The 27,400-nt window shown below is 46.9% G+C and overlaps 1 protein-coding gene across 4 annotated transcripts in view; it reads left to right on the top strand.

Annotated features, from left to right (window-relative positions):
• Positions 1 to 27,400, top strand: part of plekha7a (pleckstrin homology domain containing, family A member 7a) — an 88,161-nt gene that overhangs the window by 9,970 nt on the left and 50,791 nt on the right. Inside the window, exon 1 of one of the 4 annotated variants that reach the window (XM_048971976.1) lies at positions 6,730 to 7,009. The exons of 1 other annotated variant lie outside the window; for it this stretch is intronic. Coding sequence is in view for 1 of the 3 variants with exons in the window: in XM_048971975.1 (XP_048827932.1) it covers positions 13,802 to 13,872 (71 nt within the window). In the remaining 2 variants the exon portion in view is untranslated. 2 more of the 4 variants (XM_048971977.1, XM_048971975.1) reach the window with 2 other exon arrangements.

Genomic DNA, 27,400 nt, shown 5'->3' with positions numbered 1-27,400 from the left:
AGTGTCTTCTGATGGCTGCAGAGAGTGGCTCAGTGGGGAGCACTTTTGCACGACGTGCCTAAGATTTGGCGTTTGAATTCCGCTGTCTCCTGTATGTGTGGAGTTTGCATGCACTTTTTAAGCAGCTTGGGTTTCCTTCTGCATTCGAAACATATGCGTTTAGGCTAATCGGCGTCTTATTATTGTGTTTGTTTGTGACTGTGTTTGCCCTGTAATTGGCTAGCATCTTGCACTAGGTTACCTCCAGCCTTGGACCCTATGCTGCCTGGCACAGGCTCCAACCCCCCACAGGATAAATGGTAGGAAGATGGATGCGTGGATGGATACACAGGGATTGAAGAGCTGGGAGGTTCCTCCAGCCATTTTGTGTCGTATGCAGTTTTGACCTGGAGATGGTGCTGCTGCTGATTTATGTCGCTTCGCGAGAACGTCCCTGAGGCAGTCCCACGGACCGGATCGGACGTCGCTGTGAAGTGGGCGGCCGCCTAAAGGTCAGCAAAAATTATTTCGGAAATATGTCACCCCTGACACTTCTATGGTAAGCCACATGAAGGCGATCATTGTGCTGCCTTCAAGGGTCCAAGAATACAAACAGTGTGTCAGATCCGTAAAAAGAAGCCGGGTTTTGTTGGTCGACAGATCCTCTTTTGATCTTGGGCTTGAACATTGTGTCTTTGTTAGAGTGCAAAACCACAGAGGAAGCAGATTTCTGAGGGGGGCGACAGGCTGCTGTCTCTTTATTCACTGAGAAACAGATGAGGCGCCCTGTCAGTCAATCATACTGACATCCTTTAACAGTTTAAACATTAAGTAACATTAATTATTTGCTCACAGCCTCACGGATCTGGCTGAACCTCCCCACGTGTTTCAGTGCTGGAATTTCACCCATTTGTTTGCATCCCTCGTCTCTGTAGGTCGTGGAGACATTTTGTTTTTGCGTGTAGCTGTAATCTTGCCAGACTCATTTTCATATACGAGTATGCCACCTTTGTGCCCTAAATGTGTAAAAGCGGCGATATTTTGCATCCCAAATGCCATGAAGTGGTAGAGTAACATCTGAGCTGTCTTGGGCCATTTAGTTTTGCCAAAGTTACCGTTATTTTGTAGGTGATTTTAACCTTCTTTTTCATGTTGCCCGTTAGCGCGCTAACAGACAGACGGGAACAGCTGATTAGAGTCACCTTCACAGGTCCCCTCCGGTCGGCAGAAGTATGGCATGTTATGTTCATGTGATTATGCAAGGTGTCTAGGGAACCGATCCGGAAGCTTCTCTGATATTTTTATTAGGAATTTGCGTTGTGTGGAATCCGTAACTCTTCTGGATGGCAGATGACTTCCACCGGCCCCTGTTGCCGCTGTGTAGCTGCTGTGAATCTCCCGTGTGATGGGTGGATGCATCAGGACGCATGCTTGTATGTGACAAAGATGAAAGGAGGTGCCGGTTGGCTGTTAGCGTGGCTTGTTTTAGACTTTGGCTACAACAGCCCTCCCAGCACAGTTTTGATTGAATTGAACTGTGATTTGGGGAGGGGTCTGCGTTTTACTGGCCAAGGAGCTGGCCCTCTCAGTGCTGTAGTCGTTAATGGGTGAGACGCCGTCGCCTGCATGGTGTCGGTAGTGGGTCGTCTCTGCATCTCTGCGCCACTCCGGTATCTGGGCCTGCATGGACGCTACACCTGTATCGGCCGGCTGAGTGTGTGAGTCACAGGCCTAAGAGGCTGACTGCATTGTCCCGATGGTGGTGTGAAATGCTCGAAAAGGTACCGAGAGCTGTATAACCAGAGGGTGTGCGGGGAGGGGGTGGGGCTTTGGGCGAGGGCTGTGGAGGCAGGGGGTTTTCAGGCCATACACCCAGCTGCCGGTAAAACTCATGCATCCAGGTGGTTTCTCTGACAGTTTTGTACATAACTGGCCATATCTGTGCAATACCGTTATGTACTGCAGGGGTGACAAGCCTGATCTATGGAGAGCCGGTGTAGGTGCGTGTTTTTGGGATGACCTCTCAATGATGTAGGTGGTTAAGACCATGACCACACCCTGCTGGCCCTACGTCCTTCAAGCCTCTCCCCCCCAGTGCTCCTAAACCCAGCCCCGCATGCCACTGCCTTGGAAACAGCCTGCGATTCTTCTTTTCAGGTTGTTGGCACAGTGGCACAATGAGGGTGATTGTTTGGACAGCTCTGTTGTGGTAGAAGCAGATTCAGCTCCGTCACCCCCCCAGCGGACAGCAGGCCGGCTTGTGCCTGGCCGGGCCACACTCGGTGTGTCTCTGTTGGTGACGTCTCCTACAGCTCATGTGGTCCAGCCACCAAATCCCCTATGAATTATCCAGATTTTGTTACATGTTAAGCTAAGAGCAATGTTGAGGTATGAAACTCTGCGACGTCAAGGAACAGAAGGGCAGCTAGTGTGTGTTTTCTGCAATGAATGGTGCGGTGAGGAGTAAAGAGAGGTCAGCGGATGGAGAATACTCAGTGCTGGTGCAACCCTACACCCCGTTGATGGCTCAGTGAATGGTGCCTGGTTACAGTAGTGTCCTATGTGCACAAAGGCATTTTCTTTTCCCAGCCGGGGTCCCTCAGGGCCGGTGACTGGGAGTGCTGGATTTCTGACGGAACACAAAGCCCATTCCAGTATGCCCTCCACGATGGGGTCGACAGCAGCGTAGAGCTCAGTCAGACTACGGTCGGTCTCTGTCTTCTCTTCGAGAGGCCTATGTCTGGTGTTCACTCCGATCCCGCTTGTTGTCCAGGTAGAGTAAGTCGGGAGATGCTTCAGGCTCTTAGATGCTGAAAGCTTTAAAGAAGTGGCTCACGAGAGCAGTAAGAGCTACTGAAGAAACATCATTTCTGCAGGCCAGGTAGAGCCTGCAGTCCTGTATCTGTGTGAATATGCTTCTAGGCAGCAGCTAGCTGAAAATACTTTTTGAAATCACCTGCAAACCTTTTAGCGGAATTGCATTGTGATCTTACTGCCCATCCTTCAATTTAGAAGACTATCCTGTACTTGGTGGCAAACAAGGTGTGAAAATGGCTTTCTTTACCAAGAAATTCAAATTAAATAATTACCTGGCTGTGAAATTTTAACATAATTATAAGAATGCCTGAGTTATTTTTCAGATGACTCTGTGGGTGGCAGGGGGATTGACATGAACTTCACTGGCAGTGGGGGAGGGGTCAGGCTTGCTGTGAGGAACATTTGCTTGCCAGTTGAATGGGAGTTTTCCAGAGGTGTCTCTGTAGTGAGTATGCGTGGAACGTTTTTGGGTTGAGGGAGTATCTGAAGTGGAGTGTTTTTTTTTTTTTTTTTTTTTTTCTTTTCATTAAATGTCAGTGATGTTAACTAATTGCTTGCTAGGTGTGTCTTCACCGGATAAAATGAGTAATCAGTCTGTTGAATTGCCACAGCCGTTCTTGCATTGCCCAGATGATCTGGGAGCTGATGGCGTTTGGTTGGACCTGGACCGAGGTGTTAATGGAGTGGAGATGGTGATAAAGAGCAGGGCTAGGAGTGTCAGGTGCATGCGGACAGTGGGCCTTTGATCTTGTGAAGACTCCTCATGAGATATGATCGTCATGTGGCCTTATTGCGGCAGGGGAGATAATTACTTTGATTTAAAAATGAAGTTCGAGCCACGGCCCATCTTTAGATGCTGTGTCGGGGGCTAGGGAACGTCGTCACTCGGCTGGAAATCGCAATGAGTGAGACCTGCCCAGCCAGCACCGCTGATGACTGATAGAGGTTCCGAAGTATGGACAACTGAAACATTTCCCACTGTGGATAAACTGTAGCTATTTCCGAGAAGGCATTTTTACAGCTAGCCTTTACGTGGTTTCTTAAAAGTAGTTTAAAGAAACTTCCAGAATTTGCAAATGATGCTCTGGTGAGTATTTAACCTTTACAACACTGACATTATCTAAAAGGCAAAAGATGCCTTTTGAATATAATTTTTAGGGTGTGGACAAGCAAAGGATTAACAGGTCTGTCCTGCTTATTTAAGTTTCCTCCTAACTTGATTTGAATGAACTCATGTTGTGAATCAGAATTGTTTTCCTGTTGTTGTTTATTAATTCTTTTTGGCTGGTGATATGTTTTGTTGACAGTTGTTGCTTTCAGGGCACAAAACAATTATTTGTATATCTTCCTACTCTATTGTACTTTCAGACAGAGATCTTTTTGTAAATTTAAAAGCCTGTTAGCCCGTCAAAGCAAATCATCACGTTGACTTTTCAGTTCTCCATGTTAAACTCATTGTCAAGGTGCAGGTTGCTAAGTGATGGATGTTGGTAACCCCAGTTATCTCTTAAGCCTACGGTCAGAGAATGAGGGATTTGGAATCTTGGCACTCTTTCCGTGTGCCAAAGTAAATCCAGATCTTCTGGGGTCTGAGAATGGTTCCTTTAAGCTGTAGGAAGATGTCACACTGATAGCAATGAGAATGTCTGATGTTGCCTTGGATATTCTGCGCTCCGCTTGATGAAGAAGTCTAGATCTAAGGGCACAGGCACAAATTCACTTCAAGAACTCAAAGAAGGATGTTGCTGGGTGAAGAGAAGACCATCATCACTCTTTGAAGATTGTGAGGATTCCCAATAGAGACCTCCTGGTCTGTGCGTGGACTACAGTCACCGTTACTATTTGTGCTGTTGGTCTAATGTCTTGTATCCTGGAATGGAAGAAATGAAAAGCTGGTCTCCATGGATGTGTCCGAGCGGCTTCTTTGCTGCCGAGATTTGATCCAGTCGTGCAAATCATTCACAGCCACCCGGCCCACCACGTGCTCAGTTCACTGAAGAAGTCAAGCTGGACACATTTATCTTTCGGAAATTTATAAAGCAATTAAAAGAGCTTTTCCCAGCGTGGGTTTTCTCGCTGGGCAGCCCGGAAGGATCATCACATTAAAATCCCATGGATGGTGACTGATGATGAGTGTTGACATGTAATGTTCATAAAAACAACTGGGCCCTGGAGGCACTTTGAGAGGCGGTAGAGAAGGACAAAAGAGCGATTCAGATCCTGGTACAGTGGATGGTTGTGTCTTGCGGTGGGTCAGAGCATCCATTCCGTCAGTCAATTTAGGGCTCATGGTATTTAACCCCCACCTCTGGGGTGTTCTGCAGAAAACACAGACGTTAGTTCCCAAGATGATCTGCCTGTAGACTTGTACTCGGTGGTAATGGATAGTCCAGCGAGCGACTAGGATGATATTGCCTCTCCAAGAATGGGGGCTTGCTGTGAGAGCCTTCCCCGGAGGTGCTGGGGAGCCCAGGCCCCAGGGGGGGGCACAGTGCTGGCCACCCCCAAGGATGGTAGCCAGGACTTTGGCCCCTCAGGAACCAAAAGGTACTCTTTTCCATTACAGGTTTCGTGCCAAAGTGAAATATCAGAAGCTGTAACCTGAATGGATGATTCTGTGGCGTGGGCCGCTTCGTGTGATAGACCGTGTTTGGGCTGTAGGGGCTAACCGATAAACATTGCGTTGTGTTACATCATGTGTCACGGGGGGGGAGTTACTTGTCAGGATTCATAGATCATCCAGCACATAAAGCAAATGAAAAGTGCCTCCTCTATGACCTTTATGATTCTTGAGGAGATATAAAGCCTGCATATGATTCTGTGTGAGGAAACACAGGGACCACTTTACTGCCGTGTCTGTCAGTTCCACGGCCCCATTTCTCAGCTATTATTATGTATTATTGTGCTTTTTTTGTGCAAAACAGAGGGAAGCCCGGAAATCATGGTTGCACACTCAGGAAATTAACTACATCGGAAAGAAAGTGAGGCAAAGCCTTACTGAATCCCCTTAACTGATCCCAAGTACCGAAGTGCTTATAATATTGGTTTCAGAGGTCAGTATTATTTTGGCCCTGACCTCTGATTCTGGTGACATGCGAGGCTCTTTCCAAAAGGCAAGTTGAAAACTCCAGTTTCCAGTTCATTGAAAGACAGTAAGTCCTGTCTTAATATTACCCTAGATGGGCTGGTGCGACAATTCCTGCTTGATTTAGTCTGGAATCTATTTTTGTACTGCTTTTGAACTTTGGGCTGTGTGTGTGTGTGTGTGTGTGTGTGTGTGTGTGTGTGTGTGTGTGTGTGTGTGTGTGTGTGTGTGTGTGTGTGTGTGTGTGTGTGTGTGTGAAGTTTACATGTTCTACCCATGTTTGCTAAGTTGCTATAGTATATTTGCATGAGAATGCACCCTGGCATGTTGTCCAGCCTGCCCGTTCCATCTTGGGATGGGCTATGGGCTCATCGTGACCAGTTACTGGATGAACAGTCACGGAAGACCGATGCCGGTTTGCTAAGGGTGTCGGAAACAAACAGGTTAAAGTCAACAGGATCCTCATTTATTTTTCTGTAGACATTTTACGTGAGGAAATGAATAGGGTCGTAATCCTTTTAGTGTTTAACTAGAAAGAAGCGGGCAGGAAGGTCAGGTTGTGCATTTGTAATTGTTACCGTTTTAGCACGTTGTTCTGTTTGAAGAGAAGCAAGTCGAGACATTAGAAGCTTGAGAGATTACAGCGGTGACGCCACACCTGTTCTGAATCGCTGCGTAACAGCACACGCGACGAGCGCATGGAGCAGCAAATGAGTAGGACTTACTCGCGACAATGCGTGTTTTGTCTACGTAGTTTCTGGGCGAGCGCTCGGCCCAAGAGCGTTCCTCGCCGTCCGCCCCATCCTTTGGCAACAAACGCACAATGTGGAGTGGGCGTTGCATTAAAAGGCAAATCATAACCGTGTTTTGCTGCTGAAGAAGAGAATGCATTCAGTGGTGACTATAGGGCTTTGGAATTCCTCGGTACTGGAATGAGGACGGTTTTTACTTTCATTTCTTAAAGAGGCGGTATTGTGTGTAATCAGAAACAGTAGGGGAACAATAGCAGTCATTTAGTGGCGTGGAGTCACTAGCAGAGGAAGACTGGAGAGCTGAATGTTCACATCGCTGCTCTGCTCCGGAACTGTCAATCTATTTCTTTCTGTCAGTCCCATCAGATCATTAATGGTAAGATATGTTACCTCATTCTACCCCACCTTATTGTTCTTTTTCCTGACCTTAAATATTAATTAAAAGGAAGCCTGTTCTTTGTCACGGCACATCATTCTTCCGAGTGATTTAATTTTCGCGCTGTTTTTTTTTTTTTTTTCTTTTCTTGTGATTGAAGAAGGGAGTTTTTTTTAATGGGATAAGGCTAAAACGTTTCTTTAGGCAAACCAGGGCTGGTTCTGTTGCTGTTATCTGAAGCAGGTCCATGTGTTTCCTCAGTAAAAGGGCATCCCCACCTCGTAATAGGTTTCGTACTCTGACGTAAGAAGCCTGGCCAGTTTGACGCGTACCACTTTATGAATGTTATCGTCCTGGTGCCTGAAGTTGGTGTTTGTTATTCGCTGGGTGAGAGAAGTTAATTATTTTTATTTTATTATTATTTTATGTTTTTATTTAAGCTTGTGGTATTATGCTTGTGGAATCAGGAGGCTGCTCAGCAGTTTAGACTTAAGACCAAAAAATGCCAGCCTTTCAAATCTAACTGCGCTTGTGCCTGTGGGAAGTGAGCCGAATACCTACATGTGGGTGTGTGAAGTTGACGTTCAGTTTTTAAATCGTGTTGCGGGAGAGAATCTGATTAACAGGTTTATCACACAAGTAGAGCCCTTCCCCAATGTGGATGTTGCCTTTGATAACTTCACCCTGGTATACGTGGTTGGGCCGCCGCGTTGTCGATACGCGTGCCACACTCGTGCTGGTGTACCCGAAAAGGTGTCGTAGTATTGTGCCAGATCGCTTCCACGAGAGGTACCGACCCAGCTCGCACAGGGAGATATGTGTGGTGCGGCTGGCTGTGTGGGGGTGTATGGTACAACAGCTTGTGGCATGAGGAAAGGCAGAAGGGCAGGGCAAACTACAGGTTAACATGCAGAGTTTAGCTTCTTTGATTGAATTTTAATAATTCATTGATTAGATGGTTAGACCTGTTGCTTTGGTGGATTCTGTTCTGTGAGGAGTATGCTTGATGTTTTTTTCTTACCCAGGGACTGTGCTTCTACGAGGACAGTGAGCAGGGGGCTGGTCTCATGTTTGCTTCCCGCTAATTAGTCACACTCAATGTCTCGTGTTGGGATTTGTTGAGCTGCCAGGCACGGTGCACTAACATGGATCAACCACCAGGGACTGCTGTTGAGTTTCCCTGGAAATAAAAGTTTGCAGTCTCTGCTGCTGCTTGTTTTGGGTCGAAAGCAGACAGTCAGCTTTATTTTTTTTTGTTGCACAGGAGCTGAGTAGTTGGACATGTGTTTGAAGGATCACTTCCAGGGTATGAGCTGCTGTTGAACCCTAGAATCCCACATGCTGTTCCTGGAACAATTCCCAGCTGTGTCAATTAAACCCAGAGCTCTGAATTATGTGGTCTCTTCTCCAGAGAAAACTAAATAAATGAAAACATTTCTGTGAAATTTCAGTGTATTTGTGTGTGCGAAACTGTAGGATGCCTGGAAATCAGGTATGAAAAATGTTAAAGCATGATAATCAGCAGGATGTTTTATTCCACATAGTCCAAAATAGCTTAAATATAACAAAATATGGTCCTCATTAGACTCTTGGTTATTCTTTGGGCCCTTTGTGGCAGAATGTGGCATAGAATATTTAGCAGTTCAGATAAAATGCTAACGCAAGCCCTGTTGTATCGGTTCTGAACCTGAGCCATTTCTCATCACAGAGGCTCAGCATAGAGAGCAGAAGGGAATCCTGCATGACCTTAAGCCCTAATGGTAGATGTCAGGGCTGTTACCGAGGCAATGGGTGTGTAGATCTGTTAGAATGGCGGTGAGCCTTCCAGTCGTGTGAAGGTTAGGGCTGAACGTTCCACTCTGCCTTTGTCCGGCCAGACGAGGGTGGGTGGGTGTTTGCGGTCGGGGAGCTTACATTATTTAAAACGTTTCTGCTGACACACTGAAAAGGGACTTGCAGTTTCATGTATATCTGAATATTTTATCTGGGAGTTCAGTTTAAATACGTGGAGCCAGCATCTTTGTTCTGAGACTCTTGGGATGAGGGCCATGACCACCACGCTTTGGTTCCCTCAAGTCTATTGCTGTATCCTCAAGGACCCTATTTATTCCTTTTGGTTTCATCCTCTCAAAGTGTATGATGATGGTGTGGAACATCTCATTCAAAGACAGAGGGGGGTGAGGCCGAGTCAGGCGGCGGGGCTGAGTCTGGTGACAAGCGTATTCAGTCACTTCAACTGCTACTTATTCCAGATCACATTATGATCTAATGTTGTTTTGCTTTCATGTGGGTTTTTCTTGCATTGATGTTGAAGTGGCTGTCCCTCCTCCTATTTGGTCAAACCCATTTCTTTTCATCCCCCATGTCACATGGTTTAGTTCATCATCCCAGCTTGACCATGTTTTACTGTTTGGGGTTGTGAGGGACCCGTAAGTTCCTGTCTTTGGTCATGGATTCGGTGGTGTGGAGAGTTGGTCCTGGCTGTCCTGTTTTAAACCACCCCTTCAGTGGGTTGTGCTGAGGACAGTAGGGTTGGCAAAGCCATCCTTGAGTGTTGGCTCGACAGGACATGGTAAACCATGCTTATCCAGCCCTGAAACTGGAAATCTCTGGGGCTGAAAGGTCTTGCTCAGGGGCTGTCAGTGATACATTATTCTGTCAGGTTCCTCTTCTGCTAGAGCTCTGTTTTTTTTTTTTGGGGGGGGGGGGACGATTTCATCTTATCCGAGAAGCATCGGAGATGCTTGTCTTGACTTTCTCAAGGTAGATGGGACATGGGACACTGGTGGCGTCACGGGGCTATTCCAGACCTCGGGGGTATATTCAGGATGGTGGGAATGTGTCAGGAGCCGTTAGGAAGGTTCCACACGTGGCAGAAAGCGAGAGGCCCGAGAATGAAAGTGGGGCTGCTGAGGGGGACGCTCAGGCGAGACGTCTTATCGGAGGGGCACTCGCCCATTTGCTCTCTCGCTCATGGATGGTTGGGATGAGGTGGGGGCCGGGATATTTCTGGCACCTGGCTCTGGCATTTGTCTCCAGCTACATACCCCGGCAGCCTGATTTGGGTGACGGTGGTGGGGAAGTGGGGGGGGCTGCTGGGTCACAACAGCCAGTCAGGGAAGACGTGCCACGGAGTCCTGAGAACCTCGCAATGCAGAACCCAGGAAAGCAACAGCCATTTGTGTTCCCTCCTCTTCCTCCTCCTCTGACGGTAGAGAAGTGTCCTTCATGAGAACAACGGCCAATTCTTCCCCCGTTCTCTATTTAAATGTGAAGCTTTGCAGTCGACTGGGAAAGGAGGTAAGGTTCTGCTTAAAAGCCCTCAGTAGTCGGCTTCTTAAGTTCAGTAAGTGCTCTGCCTTTTGTAAAAAGTTCTAAAAGGTTTTGAGTATCAGTTTCAGCGATTCAGCCTCCCAAGACGGCAACCTTTCATTTGGAAAAGCAGACTGTTTACTTATTTATGACATATGAGGTGTTATTAAATATCAGTCCGTTACCTAGATGTCACCTAAACCGACTTGTTTCATACTTTTCGATTAGTTTTCACCTTGATGCATTAAAAGTTGATCTTGTTGTAGCAGAGACTAACCGTGTGACTGGCGGTGTCTGATTCACTGAAACACACACACATTGATATTATTTTAGGAATGCAAACTTTTCGGATTGTAATTTAGACGTTGTGCCGACAGGCAGTACTCTGGGAGGCGAAAGTGTGCGTGTATGTGTGTTTACTGTGTGACGTGTAAATGTGTGTCTGTTTTTTACAGAAACTGTTATACCATGCCTTACACCTGCCGCTTGTGTCCCCCCCCACCCCCCCCTCGACTCCCAAGGTGTCCTTTTGAGCATTTGAGAGACACCAATGTTGAGTTGGGGGTTGATTTGGGGCCTGATTTTATTTTTGCCTGGTCTGGGGGCGGGCTTTACGGTTTGAGGACAGGCAGGAATTCGCTGCTGTCTTTCACAGAAGGAACCTAAGACCAAACCCTCACTACCGTTCAACTGCTACGATTTAATGCAAACCGCCGTGTTCCTTCTTCTAACAAACAGATCATTCATGGCTTTTTTTTTTTTCCTGTCTTGCCTCACCCCCATTGAAGTATCTGGGTGGCAGATACTGAGGGATTGAGGGCCAAGGGACGTTTTCATGCTTGAAATACAATGTAGGATATGATCTGAGGTAGGAGTCTTTCTTCTCTGGGTAATAGCTTGGGATTTTGAGATTTGGCGCCTGAATTTGGCTCGCTTTCGTGCGCTGATTAGGATTAAGGATCGGTAGGAAAATGGACTTTGTTTCTAAACAAATTCTGTTTTTAACAGGTCCTTGAGTGCTTTGAGTCACTAATGCCCCTGAATATAAAAGCTGCTATGGATTCATTTATGTCTCCATTGTTGACTTAAATCCCTCATCATCCAAGTTAAACAAGAACATCTAAGTGTCTTTTAAGAGGTGCTGGAATTAACTGGGGGGTGTCCCTGTTTTCCGCAGAGGCAGGGAGGGGCAGGAACAGACATAATGTGCATTGTAGACCTCACCAAAGGCAGGCTCCTGAAATTGCATTTGTAGATTTTATTTTTTTTTGCCCTTTCATATGCTGTGACGTAAGCTTTTCAGCTTGCTTGGCTTTTCCCACACGAAATGCTTAAAAAAGCGTTTTTTAAACTTACATCCTGCATCCATGTTGGAATTTGAGAATCTAAGCATTTTGTCTTTTTTTTTGCTCTTCTGTGACTTTACTTATTTCTTGCTCCGACTAAATCCGCTTACACTGACTCGCCGAGGTCTTGCGGACGTTGGCGTCGAAGTTTATTCTCCTGACAGAAATCATTCTCCCTCTCTGTTTTGACGGCTGTCCATTCTGCTGGCCAGATGGCAGCTTTGCCCTTTGAATGCACACTGGAGGTGCCCTTTGCAGGGCAGGTCCTATTCAAAGGCAGGGTAAACGACTCAAGCAAACGAGGAGATGCCTCATTAATGAGCCTGCTACATTTTGCTCTGTCACTTTATCCACGTATCACCGTGTTTTAAGGCATTTATAACAGGCCACAGTGCCATTATGGAAAATCCTTCTAAGGTGATTAGTGTCTGGCCTTTGGCTGATAACATTCCCACCAAAGAGAAACGAGCTGTATTAGGCTTATGTGGAATTAATTATGAAAGTGCTTTTGGAGAAAAATTTGCCCACAAAACCCAACCGAACCCAAGTTTACACTGTGGTGCTATTTTTTGGCTCATCACTCAAAGATAGTGGGTCTGCATGGTACTCCTCAGTGGGCTCGGAGCGTAACGTTTAATATGTCAGGAAAACGGTACCTTGCTGAATTGCTTCTGTGCATGTCGAGCTCTGTAAACCGGTAGTGCCAGATTAAACAGATAATTAATTAATGTCTAATAAAAGCAAGAGGCAATGTAAAAGGTTTGCATAACTTACCATAAACAATAGTGATTTGAGCGCAGTTGTGAAAGTAAGTCTTTTGTATGCTGTAGTTTCGGCTTATTTGTAAATGCCTTTTAGTGGAGTAAATGTCTGTGTCGGTGGGTGGTTATGAATGCGAATAATTTATAATGCGTTTTATCCTGGCTGAAGCCTGTCACTCCGCTGAGGTCTGAGCTGGAGAGTATTTATAGTGATGGGCTATTGGTGATTCTACAGTGCCAGTCAAAAGTTTGGACACACCTGCCCATAGCAATCATCTCAATACTAACAGACACAGATTGATGAAAGACACTTGCCCGTCACCGTGGTAAGTGTTGGAGGAGATAGGTCCACAGCCTGTCGGCTGACAGTTACTTTCTCTCTGTCCTGCCTGGGTCATTGTTCCCCACTAAACAAGAGGCCAAGATTCCATGTGTTGGGTGGGTTGGGGCAGAGAACCTTGGCCTCCTGTTTAGTTGGACCCCTGTGCTGCCAGTGAAGACAGTCAAATAGCGGTGCGACACCAGGGGGGGGAAAAGGATCGATCCACTTTTTATTCTGCTTCAGTGTTTAGTCGATGAGGGGCCAGCGGTAAGCAGGGGGGTAGCATGCTAATGCCCAATCCGATTCCCCTCTGCGGTTCCATCCATAAGTCACAGCGTCAGAATCGAGGGGGTGATGAGTGGACTCATAAGATGGGGCTAATTTGACCCCCCCCCCAACAGAGCCAGCTCCCTCCATCATTGTGGGAAGCATTTACCTAGTGCCCCTCACCTGCTTTCACCATTTCTGGGAGCCTATGGGGGGGGGGGCGAGCTGTGCTCTCAGCCTTGTTGAACTGCTGGACCACTGCCAAGCCTCTGCAGCCCTTTTGGACGAGAGTCTCTCTCTCGCTCTCTCGTTCTCTCTCTCCTTCCCTCACTCGCTCGCTGGCTCTCTCTCTCCCTCGTTCTCTCACTCGGGCGGTCCATGCGGCGCAACCTGGCAGCGAGCGAGCGAGCGAGTGAGCGGCGGTACGGGCAGAGTGGCATCTCCGTCTGCACGCGCTCCAAAGGGACGCGGCGACGGCAGCGGCTCGCTGTCACAGGACCCTGGCCGGCAGGAGCGGCAGCATACGGGAGGACGCTCGTCACGCCTCGTCTGTGCCGGTTCCGTGGAACCTCAGCGTATCGACAGCATCCTGCGATGCCGGGGGGGTGCGGGTAGCCGGGGGAGTTGGGGGGGGGGGGGGGGGGGTCCAGGTGTGTGCGGCCTCTCTCTCTCCCGTCGTCGCTCCCTGTGTGTGGGAGTGGGACCCGCGCATCAGTGAAAACGGAGCGGCCGCCTCGCCTGCAGATGTAGTTCAACCCCGGCGGATTACAGGCACGCAGCGGCCATGTGGAGCCAGCCGGGCCTCTCCAGCAGCCTGGCCCGGTCTGGACACCCCTTCTACCATGTGTCCTTCAGGTGGGTATGCTGACTGGCACCTGCTCTGCTGCCAGGCGGGACGCTGTACACGCTCTCCCAAGGCTTGTAACTGCAGTAGACTTGTTTGGGGGGGGGAGGCATTGTCAGGCAGCTTCCACTACTGCTGACGCTGACACTGTGAGTGTTTACCTGCAGGGAGGCGGGGGGGGGGTGTCCAGGTGTGTGTCCAGGGGGGGTGACAGAAGTATTTGGCTGTAGTATGGCAGCAGAATGTGGTAAAACCTGCAGTACAGCTGTTTCGTCAGTCTGATTCTCTGCACAGTTTACAAGAACTGCAGGGAACTGTGCTTCCCATTTGCGAGTTCTCGTGCTCTGAGATAAAGTGCGGGCTCTCATAATCTGTATGTTTTCGCAATTCAGGATGTTCTCATGATTTGGGAGGGACTCTGGGCTCTCAAGTAGCGCAGGTTCTTGTGCTGTGCATGTTCTCGTACATTCGGAGTGATCTTTTGGATCTTACCTGCTGATTTTTGTGATCTGGGAGGAATTGTGGGCTGTCATATTATGCTGGTTCTTGTGACTATCATGTTCTCATAAGCTGGGAGGTTCTTCTGCCTGCTGCTGCTGAGTGGTCAGTGCTGCAGGGTTCTGTGACGGAGTGAAGTTCATCTCCACAGCGCATGTGTCCGTTTCTCTCGTCTCCCTGGGTTCACTGTGGCCGTCATCACCTTCCCTCGGTGTCCTGCTGTTCTGGCTTTAATGAACCATTACTGAATCATAAGCTCTCCCTGAGAGTTTTGCCTGGTTTCTTATCTCTGGCTTTCGCTGTGTCCATGTGCCCATCTGGCCACCTTGTCTGGTGGGATCCTGACTGAACCAAGACAGCCGTCTCCCTCCCAGGCCCTGAAGCTGCCGCTCAGCCCACATACTCTTAACGACACTCTCTCAGGTGAATCGGGGCTTATTTTTGAGTGCTCCTGTTACAGTGTGTACATTTACATCACACACACAACAAACACTGTGGCCCGAACATAAACAGCGATTGCCCTTGTGTGGATATTAGGCGGCATACAGGCTCCCTGTCACGATGCTATCGATTGCTGGGAGATAAGTAGTGATTTGTCTTCCGATTGTGTGTCCACATGTTTTTGTTTTGTCACTGTGCGGATCTGATATGTCCCTCTTTGCTGCTGCTGGTGCATGGTTGATCCACAGAACGTCTTTTAGCATTAACTAACGTGGTGTGGGGGGTGGAGGTAGGGGCTTGTGCGGGAGGCTGGATCGGTAAGTAAGTAAATTTGAGCTAACAATACACAACAAGTATACCGTGAGACGAAATACCGTTCTCCATATGTGCAACATAAAACACAACAGCATACAAGACAGATCACAATGAGGGTGAGAGGGGTAATCATTTACATTACACCTATATACATATATTTATCTAAATGAACATAGAACAGAGAAGACAATAGACTAGGACTGGATAGACAGTGCAGTGACATGGAGCTTGTACGTTAAGTATGAAGACAGTAATAAAGTGACCAAGTTATATTGTGCGAATTAAGGCAAGTTGTGCAAGAATGCAATACGTGTGTAAAAATCCAGGTATGCATAGATGTGAACATATTCACATAATAGCAGCAATAACAGGATCAGAATGAATAAATAAATATAATGTGTTACGTAGTGTGGCGCAGGGTGTGCAGCAAAGAGTCAAGTGGGGGGGGGGGGGGGGCAGCGTGCTGTGCTGTGCAGGAGCCGGACTGCTTGGGGGAAGAAGCTATTGCACAGTCTTGCAGACCTGCTCCTGATGCTGCAGAATCTATGTCTGAAGTGCACTCGGTCTCAGTCGTTTTCAGTGGCAGCAGTGACCCAGCTGTTTTCGGTGAGCCTGGGGCTTGTGATGGGAGGGGCTGCCCCCACGGGCAGTTGCTCTGTGTCCTTTCGCTTTATACTCCTAATGAAGGAGCAAACGTAAAGGCATCACACAGCTAAATACCAGCAAACAGCTGACCCTGAGACCGAGTGCACTTCAGGTTTTTGACGGCAGAGTTTAACATTACTTGGATAATGACCTTATTCGCGAGGAGGAAGAGCAAGCCACTTTTATCGTCACCTTCCCCAGAGAGTAAAGCTCAGCGGGGTGGATGACAACAGCCAACTTGGACTAGTAACTTCGGTAATGCCCCCGTCCCCTCGTCTCGTGCTGATGATGTCATTAGGGAGTGACATCAGGGATGCAGCAGCCGATTCCCGGTTTTCATCTAAGGGGTGGGGGGTGATTTTGTGAAAAGCAGTTTGTCATTCTGTTGTTAAAAATAAAAAAGTCACTGCAGGGAATAATGCTTCTTGGGGGGCTTCTTCCCAGAACTTAGCTCAACGGTAGATGCACCATTTTGCGTATCTGACCAAATGTTTGCCTCTGTATGCACCTCTGAACCTTAACTGGCTTTCGGATGAAGCGTTTAAACCAGCCTGGTAGCTCTGGCATGATCCTGCAACACCAACCCCTGGACCTTCCTGCTGGCCACTGGGTCAGTGAACCTGGAGATTGATCTGGCCGGCAGAGCAAACACAGGGCCCGCCCGTCGAGCAGGAAGGAGCCCTGCATGTCCCTGAGCTACTCGTTCCCCGCAAGGGGCCGTCACAAAAGGATACTGTTACACCAGTCACACCTGTGTCACACTGCCCATTATGTCAGTGAGAGGGGCTCTGGGAAAAGAGCCTGTATTGTGGATATACAACAGCTACTACTGTGAGTTTTTCTCTTCAGGAAGCAGCAGTTTATATATATGTTTAACCCAAATATTAACCCAAGGTTATTCCCTGGCAGAATTTTTGCATTTTTCTTGTTCTGTGCCCTCATGAACTTCACTTGGTTCTGTTTACTTTCCTGTTGCAAAGCATTGTGGGATATAGACTTTGAGCAGTTGTGTTGTGGATGATTCAGGGTCTGATGGTGGGGAGGGGAAGGGGGGGTGGAGCTCTGTTGCTGTGCGTTCATCCCATTGTCCTGGGAGTTGGCCGTGAGACGCCGAGCTGGTTTTATGGCACGGTGCTTAGTGGCCAGACCCAATTGCACTGTCTCTGGGATAACCGACTCCGCCACTGCAGGGGAACGGGGAGTAGGTGAGTGTGTTACATGCAGGTGCAGTGTAACAGGATGCTAACTGATTTTTTTTTTCTCAGCGTCTGGGGTAACTAATGTTATCTCGTGGTTCTGTCGACGCTTAAATGCTACCCCACTAGATCTACATAGAAGTGCAATGCCGGGATTTCAATAGAATTCTATTGAAATGGTCACTTGGTGTCAGTATATATATGCAAGAATGTCACCAGCAGAAGTTGTCTAATAAAGTCCTTGCCCCATTTTTAAGGCCTTAGTGGGGAAAATTAATTTGCGTGGCTGAGATTCCAGCCTTGTATAGTTGGCAGTGTTCGTGATAAAGTTCTGTCCTAATTGGAGCCATCGCATGCCAACACCTTCCCTCCTGCCCAGAGTCTGCCTCACCCTGTTCCCTGCCCTCTAAGCACTTATCTGTCATGCTGCTGCTGCCTCTGCTAATCCCTCAGACAGAGATCTTAACCAGCAAATGGAAAATCTGGTCATTGCCGAAAGTTGGACAAAAAAACGAACAGTTCTAGTTTTAAAAAGGAAAAAGCAAATATTGGTGCAGGTTTGGCATTTCGGGATGCCCAGAGGACAAACAGATTGAATATGCATTGTTGTTGAAAGATTCTGTGCTGAGATTGTAGCTAAATCCCATTTTTATATCCTGTTTTTTGTTCAGTGTTAGTGATGAGATCGGCGTTTGTTGGTATGACTGTCTTATCCTTTTTATGTTGGGGGTGGGGGGGGGTAGCCAAGCTCGTATCTAAGCCGCTTTTTAGTCCCGGCAAGCCCGGAAGCATCTGTACTCTGAGAAGCCTCTCGCTCTGCATTGATCACATGAGAATGACGGGAACCAAACTGCTGTTGTGACCGTGTTCGTTTACCGTCCGACATCCGGCGTTTCCCCAGTGGCTCAGTGGAACATGTTTTCCTAAACGAGGTGGGAGATGAAAGATCGCTCTGTCACAGTCTGTCCTGCTGATGGAGGAGAGGCTTGTACCCCCCCATCTGTGTCTCCCGGGGGGGGCCCCGCAGAGAAATGGTGTGGTGCCGGTAGCTTCCGTCCCGTGCCCTGTGTTCTCTCACCCTACACTGCGCAGCAAGATATTGGCCTTATCATCGCAGATATTTCAAATAATCACATGTAACTAAAATGCCATCTTTATACATATTCGGTGCGTTTATCTTGCCAGAACCTGTAAGCTAATAATTGCTTTGCTTAGGCTATACTTTTACCCACAGTGACTTGCTGGTACTAATTTTTGCCCACTAAGAACTTTTTCTTTGACATTGACTTTGACTAGTAGGAATCCTACTTTTTATAGTATTAGGCTAACTACTGCCCCCTACCTATCATAATGGTCCGGCTTTGGTCACACCCTCGTGCCTAAATTATGGGGGGGGGTCTGTAATCCCACCAATAATTGAAACTGTTTCACGGGGTAATTTATCAAGGACAAGTACCGGTGTTAGGGGCAGGATGGCTAATTTGACTTGTCGCTCGATGGGTCCCAAGATGCATTTCTTCTGTCTGTTGCAAGTCAGAGTTGAAGCATCATTAGATGTTGTTGTCGAGATGCAATCACTGCTGGGCGAGACCTGAGCATTGTGGGTTCAGCGCTGTTCCACCTCATCTGTATAACTGATGCATCATTCTTGCTTCATTAAATCCATTTCCTGTTTTGTTCCCGGTGGCAGGAAGCTTCTGTGTGACCTGTTATGCTAGAATGGCTGCCACTGGTGGAATTATTGATTTTTAGCTGACCTGCTGCCATCTCGATTGGGGCTATTTTTAGTGTCGACTCTCAAAATGGTGCTCACTTTCACGTTCAGATTATATTAAAATATGTTTATATAGGAACTTTTATTTATTAATGAATCGGTTGTTTTTCCGAAGAACAAGCTTCCGTTCGAGATCCACGTAAAGCAAGTCAATGCCAGCTTTGCCTGTAGTTTCAATGCTGATTTATTCTCTCATTTTAGGAGATTTAAAGGAGCAGTGGTCAGACTGCTGAAGCAATTGGGAGTGTGTGTGTGTGTGTGTGTGTGTGTTTTTTGTGAGAGTGACAGACAATATTCTGTTGTCTTCTGATCCATGAGCTTAAGGGTAGATTTCTTTGGTCTGGCACAGTCTTTGCATCTCATTCCATATTTGATAAGCACATTGTCAATCATAGGCTGCCGTTGTGAGACCATATGATTTGAAATGTCAAGAACAGCTTCTTATGAAATGGTGCCTATCTCTGTATAGGACTGCACAGGTTGGAAGTGGAGTCTCATATTCATGTGGCAGTCATCCTGAACTGTTATGCTTTGTTTTATTGGCTATATCATGTAGTTTATGGTGACTAAAAGGTGCAGGAAGGCTTTCGGCGACTAAGTAGAGTTTTACGGATCATACGCATTTACTCCACGTATCTGACGTGCTCCATAGTCTGAGTGAAGACCTCTGCGACCACTTGTTTTAATTTTCCCTTGTGTTGACACTGTGAAGCAAAAAATGAATATCTAACCAAACTGCTTGCTGATGACTCTGCGGAAAGCATCAGCGAAGTTAAGTGCCGGCTTGAGAGCTGACATGAGAGCAACTGATGTGCTTTTGTGGTCAGAGGAGACTTTCTGGGGTAAGTTGACCTCTCTGTGATTGGACATAACATCATGCACATAAATCTTGTACGTGGGAATTGTCCGAGGTTGATGTGGCTGCTGGTACCTCCATGAGTTTGGTTCATCAGGCCTCTTGAACAGCTACATTTTCTCATAAACATACCTACTGTGGTCTGTACCTTGACAAAACTTGTGCTTGGTGTTAATGTGGTTAATGCTTAAAAGGACAGTCAATCCTGGGATTCCAGGAAGGTCCAGCTGCTTGCAGCTAATGGCATCTCAGCGGCATTACCAAACATGCCATTGTATCAGAGGTATGTAATGAAACAGTCAGTACTTGTAGTGATTTGGGAGATGTGTGTGTGTGGTCAGACTGCGGTTAATTTATAATACGCTTATCAGTCACACATGCCTGTTGTACATTCCAGCTTTTGCTGTATGTGTCCTTGGGTGGAAATAACATATAAATTGGTATTCGAGGAATTACGCTCATATGTCATATTAAGAATTACTCCACTGTATGTTTAGTCTGTTTATAACTACTGTCTTACATATTCTGTCATATGCTGTCATAATGCTCTCATAATACTGTCATATGCTGTCAAGGATTGGTAGGTAGAAAATGGATGGATGGAAGTATGAATAGATGTTGCAAATGGCTTCAGTCTTTAATGCAGTGTAATAGACACATGAAATTAATCTCTTCTGAATCCTAAATACATCAAAGGTTTTATGATATTGCATCAGTTAACTTGCTTCTGAGATGCATTAGAAGTTGATCATGTTAACTGTACCCCAGGATACTTATTTTATTTTTTATTTAATTTTATTTAACCTTTTAATTTCCAGGAAGTGACTAGGGTAGAGAAGAATTTATGGTTAAACTAAAGTGATTCTGGACCATCGAGGCAGCATGTGACTCAGCGAGTAAAGCCTCTGTGCCTGTGATCGGAAGGGCACTGGTTTGAGCCCAGTTTCGGTTGAATAGTTACATCTGTGAGTCCTTGAGCATGGCCCTGAACTCCCAGCTCCATGGGTGCCGCTGCAGGTGGCTGCCCTTCTCTGCCAAGCTCTCTCCCACCTATATGTGAGTAGCTGTCATGGAGAGCAAGATATGGTCAGCGAAAAGAGAATTTCCCCACAGGGATCAATAAAGTGTCGTTACTGACAGTGACAAAATCTGATATTGCCTGAGGTTCTAACATTATAGTTGCAGATAAGTAAATAGGATAACAGTCCCATTTAAACACCCTTTCGGGTTGAAGAAATGACTGGATTCATGTTGGGTTATTTGTGTTTTGTCTTTGGAGTCAGTTGATTATGTTTTCTCAGGGTCTGTTCTGCTGGAGACCCTGATCTATCAGGAACCCTCTTTAGTTCCATTGTACAGCCAGTCCGGGTCCTTGATATTTACTCATGTTTGACGTAAAACCCACTGGGCCTTTCGATGGGCCTCAGGCTACCCATGGAGCATTTGCTGGATCTAGCCACCCCTTCTGGCACCCCACGAGCCTCTGACTGCAGAAGTATCTCCAAGAAAGGGGAAGCAAGGTTAATCTCCAAGCTCGGGAAGAGGTCATTGCAGAGGAGAGCATTGCGGCTTGCCAATGAGGTGCTTGAGCTGCGTGAGCAGAAGTGTGTGTGTGTGTGTGTGTGTGTGTGTGTGTGTGTGTGTGTGTGTGTGTGTGTGTGTGTGTGTGTGTGTGTGTGTGTGTGTGTGTGTGTGTGTGTGATTATAATCCCCTCAGTATTGTAAGCATGCGTGACGTTTGTCTGAGCTGACGGGATGGAGCACAGAATTTGAAAGGACTGATTGGAGTTGAGAGTCTTCTGTGGGTTGGGGTCTTGAATCCGGTTTACTCTGGTTTCCTGCCATAGTCCAAAGGCTTTGAGTTGCGCTAATTTGAATCTCTAATGTGTGTGTGCGAGGGTGTGTGAGCCTTCTGACATCCCATCTGGGTGTACTCTGCCCCCCATACAGAGAGACTGATCAGAATCAGGGATTTTTCATCTGAAATATTTGAGAAGAAAGATGCATTGTTGGTGCATTGGTGCATTTTAAGCGTTATTGTTCTGGGCAATGTTTGTTTTTTTTTTTTCGTAATGCTGAGCAGCCCCATTAAATTGTTCCCAGGGTCCCTGTAATTCCTACTGCTATTTATTCATATTAACCAAAATGATGATTTATGAGTTTGAGTGATATGTCTGCATAATTTATAGCATCTGTCTGTCTGTCTTAATATCCTTAATACAGGAATTACAGGGGAGGAGCCAATAGGCCTGCTTTGCTCGCTCGCTGCAGCTGTATCACTTTCGTAGGGTTGTAAAGTGTAATTTATCAGCCAGGAGCATTTTCCATATCACGTTGATTGATCTCTTATGTGATAGGCATGTTTTAATAAACAATTGGCATTCAGGAAAGCAATTAAGCGTTATGTTGTTTAAGCGTAAACTGGGTTATCTTGACACGTTTAACTGCAAATAGCATTTTAAGAACCGTGTGATGTGAAGTAGATGAGATGCCATTTACTCCAGGAGTGGTAGATCCAAGATGGCTTCCCTGCCCAAAGTGCCCTGCGGAAGGCGTCCTGGGCGACGAGTGGGAAGTCCGTGACCGGGGAGGAATGCCTGGCTTCCTGTGTTTTCAGCATGCCAGCCGTGGCTCCGATCCCTTTGATGCTGGGCTGGCAGGGAAATAGCAGAGTGTGGCTGAGATACTCGGCCGAAACGGCTGGATGAGACTCCTTGGTTACAGGGAGACTCAGATTTGCCGGGATACACCTTGTCTCAGAGTCGACAGTGCCTTTGTCTCTCCCACGAACCGCCCTGGCTCATGCGACGCTGCTGGTAAACTTCTGGTGGACCTTCTCCCTGCCTGACAGCATGTTTGCCTTCTTTCATGTCAGCCACGATAAGAAAGTCCTTCCATTATCATGGTGCCCAGCAGTTGTTGACAGATTTTTTTTTTTTTTTTTTACAACTGAATTACGCTGCCAGCTTGTAAATCCATTCACAGAATGGAGGAAGCTTCAGACAAGCTGCCCGGGTCTCAAGGGATGACGGTCCCAAGAAAAAACTTTTAACGGCAGTCTCTCCCCTGTACGTCCGGCAGTCTGTCAGCTCTGTAGTTTTCCTTCCCACAACTGTGAAGCGTGTACTCTGGTTCCGGTTTAATCGCCGAATGTCTCGCCCCATCTCGGTCCGATTAGGTTGACAGGCACGTTTGCAGCCCTGAGTTGGTCCAAGTCCCGGCCTGTCCCTGGGATGTGATGCTGGATGCTGCCATTTTCTAGCCCCTCCATCAGCTAACATGGACTTTCCTGCCTGGGTGCTGCGATTTCGCTTCCCATGTGTATTTCCTGTCTGTAAACTGCCTTTAAATTAAACTGCATGTGGGCGGCATTTTTAATCAGTTTCTCTCTTGTGTTTTTCTTCCCTCACCCCTTCCATCAGTAATTTGAGGAACATCAGGTATGAATTATGAATGAAAATCCATGACAGCATCATAAATTGTCTCGTTTTCTGTGGTCTCAGGTGAGTGATACAAGCCTAGTTTTTTCACAGCCTGGGAGATACTCAAACAGACCGCTGACCGAAAGGACATTTATATCATTTCTGGGCACGTTCACCTTTTCTCCTTTTCTTGGGAACGATTTTCTTCCTTCTTATGTCGTTCTGTGAAATAGCTTCACCTGAATATGTTTTTTTTTTTCTTGTTCTACCTGATCGTTCATGTGAGTACGTTTGTCATTACCGTGGAAACGTGTGGCCTGATGCCACCTTGTTCTGCTAGTGCCCCAGATGGCAACCGAGCCAGACGGCGGTCTCCTGATTGGCCGGCCTCGTGTGATTAAGCCATCTTCCGTCTGCCGGTTATATACTGCCTCGATACCACAATGGTGCTGGTGATGATGATGATGATGATGATGATGACAACGGAGCATCTCATTTGCACACAAGTGCAGAATCTGGCACATCCTCAGACTAGCGGTTAACTGCCTGCACTCCCTCACTGCGAATTCTCTGCGGCTGAGAGTGTCAGACCTTTCCGTTGCGTTCGGTGTGGTACCACCCCACCTATTTCGTTTCACTCATTCCCCCAGGGAGTCTGCTGGCTTGTAATGAAAAGCTGGGCTGTAAAACTGCTTTCTGAGTGATAGCTTTTAGTTTCAGTCAGATTGGCCCAGTTTTTTTTTTTTTTTTTTACATAGTTTGCATTACCCCCCCCCCCCCCCGAATCACATGTTACCTTGTATAGCCATTTTTACGATGTTAATCTCTCTCCCCCTTGCTGTTCGTCTCTTGATTTCACTCCCATCTGCTTTGGAAAGTCTCTGTCGTCACAACAGTCACCATGTGGACTGTCATCGTCATCGTCACGGGTGCCCATAGATCCTACGATATGTGGCTGAGCATAGTGCTAACTTTGACAGATCAGCGCCACGTGAATCCAGAAGCTTCAAGTGGTTCTTCGACCACTCACACACTGTCTCATATTCTTGTTTTATTGCTTTTCTGTCTAGGCCTACATCTCTCATCGCCTCCTCTGATGCAGAGCGTGTGTCTTATTAAGCCCAATAAGGTGCCTGTGATATACTGCATTGGGGTCTCTTGTAGCCTGTGAAAATAGCCATGTAGTTGCCCATATAGTTTCAGTGGTGCTGTATTCCAGATTCTAATGCAGTGATGCATACCCAGTCCTCAGGGACCCACATTTTTGCTCCCTTTCAGCTCCCAGCCAATTATCAACAGGTATAGTTGTATTTGGAGCTGGGAGAGAGCAAAAATGTGGACCGTCTGGACTGTGCTGGGAAACACTGTGCTAATGGATGGGAAAGTCTTTCAGAACTTTTTCTGCTCTTCAGTGCTCGCGGTTCCCTGTCTGCCTCCAGCTTAGCAGAACATTTTACTATCAACAGCTAGAGTGGTGTTCGGCTTTTTTGCATCCTCTGGACACACATACGTTTTGGCTGCAAGGTCGTCCTCGATGGAGAGTGTGTGTGAGGAGTGTATAAAATGAGATATGGAGAGTCAGAGGGTGTGTTGGGCTCATTTGTGACTTATGGACCGAAGAGAAAGACAGACACGGTGTATTATTTTTATGATCTTTTTTTTCTTTTTTCCTTTACACGCAACAAGTAGTTAAATTCATGAAGCAAATGCTAAAGTATGGGGGGTGTAGCCTTGTGGAGTAGGTTGAGGATGATTCGGTACGATGGTGTTTGCTGGAAAAAGACATTAAGGATTGCCGGTCTGTCAACCTACTGCTGCTAGCTAACGTTTTTCAATTAACGTAGATGTGTGGCGATTGAGTGAATCGAGCTGATGAGTACGTCGACTATCGCGTCCGCTGTGAGGAGATGTGATGCTCTCACTGTGACGTTCTCGTCTGCCGCAGTCCGGCTCTGCACTTCGGTTGCTCTGGATACTGCTTGACGCTGTTTAGTACGTTTCCAGCATGCTGCGGTGTGCCTGCTCTGTGGGGAGAATGAGACTCTACCATTAATCTTGTGTTCCTTTGCTGGTACAGACTTCCATTAGCTTCACAGCACAGACGTTATCAATGATGGGATCTTTAATCGACCTTCTGCGGCAAGTCTGCTTAAATCCCTCTGTATGTCACTCGTGTGTGAGATATGAACTCGTCTCTTGGTGAAAGTGTTTGTAGCTGAACTGAGGTGTCTTTGATTAGGGGCAAAAAAACCTTGCAATATTGAATACCTACTGGCCGTTATTCCCAAAATGTCAAAGTACCTCTTACTGTCAACTCTACATAGGTGATGCATGGGTTTTACACTGACGTGAAATATTCTCAGTTGTCAGAGTGCAAATGAAAAGTAACAAATAAAATATAAATATTGAGATATATATAAACGTGACATTTTAAGACAAAAGACATTGAAGCATTCTTGATTTGGTGTTATGATTAACTGCTTTGCCGTGGATCAAAAGGCCTTGGATTTGCTGTTTAGCTATCTTGCTGAATCTGCCAGTCAGTTGTTCTGGCAGGGCACTATGATACTTACCATATTTTGCCGAGATGGCAGACAGGTTTAACAGGAAATAGGTTTCGGCAATAGCGCAGGTTGAAGGAGACTTGATTGAGTGGAAGGCAAATTATGGCCAGATGATATGGGCTGAAATTGCTGAAATTTGGTTGAATGTGGAGCCCTGGCTTTTGCAGACGACTCGCTAGGGGAGAAGCCTGCAGACTGAGAGAAAAGCTTCTGTTCTTCTGATTTAATCATGTCACAAAGGCTTGTGATGCAGCTCTGCGCTAATGGGCTAAACCCCTGGTTTCCGATGTCTTAGCTTTTGCTTTAAGTGTTTGTTCAGTTTGTGGTCATCCCTGGTAGTGTAAAATAAAATAATTCTCCTGATGCCTGTCAGGCTCTGTGTAATGGTCTATATGTGTCAGTGTGCATATCTGATATCAGTTTATAGAGGAGATTCGTTGATTGTCTCATTCGCCGACTAACTCTGCACCTGGTGTGCTTGTGTCTGTTGGAATATTGAACTTTTCAACTTGTCCCCACCTCCTGAAGATTTCGCGGGTTTCAGGCTGTTTCGGGAAAGCACAGTTACACTTTTGTGGCTGCCATTATGAACAGCATTGTTGTATGGATGGATTGTATCAGGGCTGTAAGGGATGGTGGAGTTTTAAAGCAGATTCACCGTCCACCTTCCTATGGTCAGACGATGGTTTGAAGGCGTCTGTGTTCTCTGTTTGCTGGAGGAAGTGGGATGTTTACTACTCCCTTCTGTTCACCTCTGTGGCAGCATCACTGAATAAACTGGAGATCAGATCCATGTTTAAGCTGCTGGAATATTAAAACGCGTCTCTTTGAATCTACAATCCTCTGTAGCATTGGACTTGGAAATGGACGAGTTCATTAATAAATCTAATAACATTACATTTCTGTCACTTTTCAGAAATAAATGTACATAGAATCCTTTTTCTTATTACACATTAAAACTGCTACTAATGGAACAGCCGTTCTGATGTAGCGTCATTTGAGGGGCAGAATGCCTGCTTTAAAGGGTTTGGATTTGAGTAGCAGGTCACGATTACCAAGTACAAGGAGATACTTAAAATCCTTTTGTCCACATCTGTGCGGACTCCCCCGGATGGAACACCCTGGGGGGGGCTTGGATGGGTAAGGGCCAATAAGAGCCACTTTCTGTACTGTACATTTTCATAGGTCCTCCGAGAAGCTGTACCAGAAAACATGCATCGTTGGAGCCCGGTTTATATGTCGCTCCCAGAATAGTCTCGCTGTGAGAGGCCCCGTAGGTGGGATGTGAATTCCTGTCCGCATTCACCACAGTCACGCAGTGCCTCCACTGACCCCCCGCCCACCGCGCTTTCATCCCACTTGTATAAACATACCCTGGGCTCTATTCTTCCCCATTCGCCGGAGTCAAACCGCCCTCACAAAAGGTGTGTTAATTCCGTTTTGTGTGTGGCGGCGAAAACGGGCGATGCCTTAGTCATGAACGCATAGAGTGCTCCTTGAACCCGCTCCTAGGCTTGCGCCTCCACCCCCAGGCTCCTGGCGAGGGGTGTGAAAAATAAATGCTCATTTACAATATGAAGAGTGACCTGCAGTCAGACTCTGTCGATGGACATAGCACATCTTCTCCAAGCCCCTAGATGCCTTTCCAGCCCGCTACATTCACCATCCTTGCTGTCGATGCAAATACCCTGCTTATCTCCTGCGTGAAAAGCGGCCTCCTGTCTCCTGACGGGAAAGTCCCAGTGAGCTAGGCATCTTGGGAGGCCCCGAATACGCACAGTTTGCCGAGACTCTGAACGACCAGCCTGACGTTCTCACGTTCTGACAC

This window comes from Brienomyrus brachyistius, chromosome 13 (genome assembly GCF_023856365.1).
Source record: "Brienomyrus brachyistius isolate T26 chromosome 13, BBRACH_0.4, whole genome shotgun sequence".
Classification (NCBI taxonomy): Eukaryota; Metazoa; Chordata; class Actinopteri; order Osteoglossiformes; family Mormyridae; genus Brienomyrus; species Brienomyrus brachyistius.
This window is presented reverse-complemented; position numbering and strand designations above follow the sequence as displayed.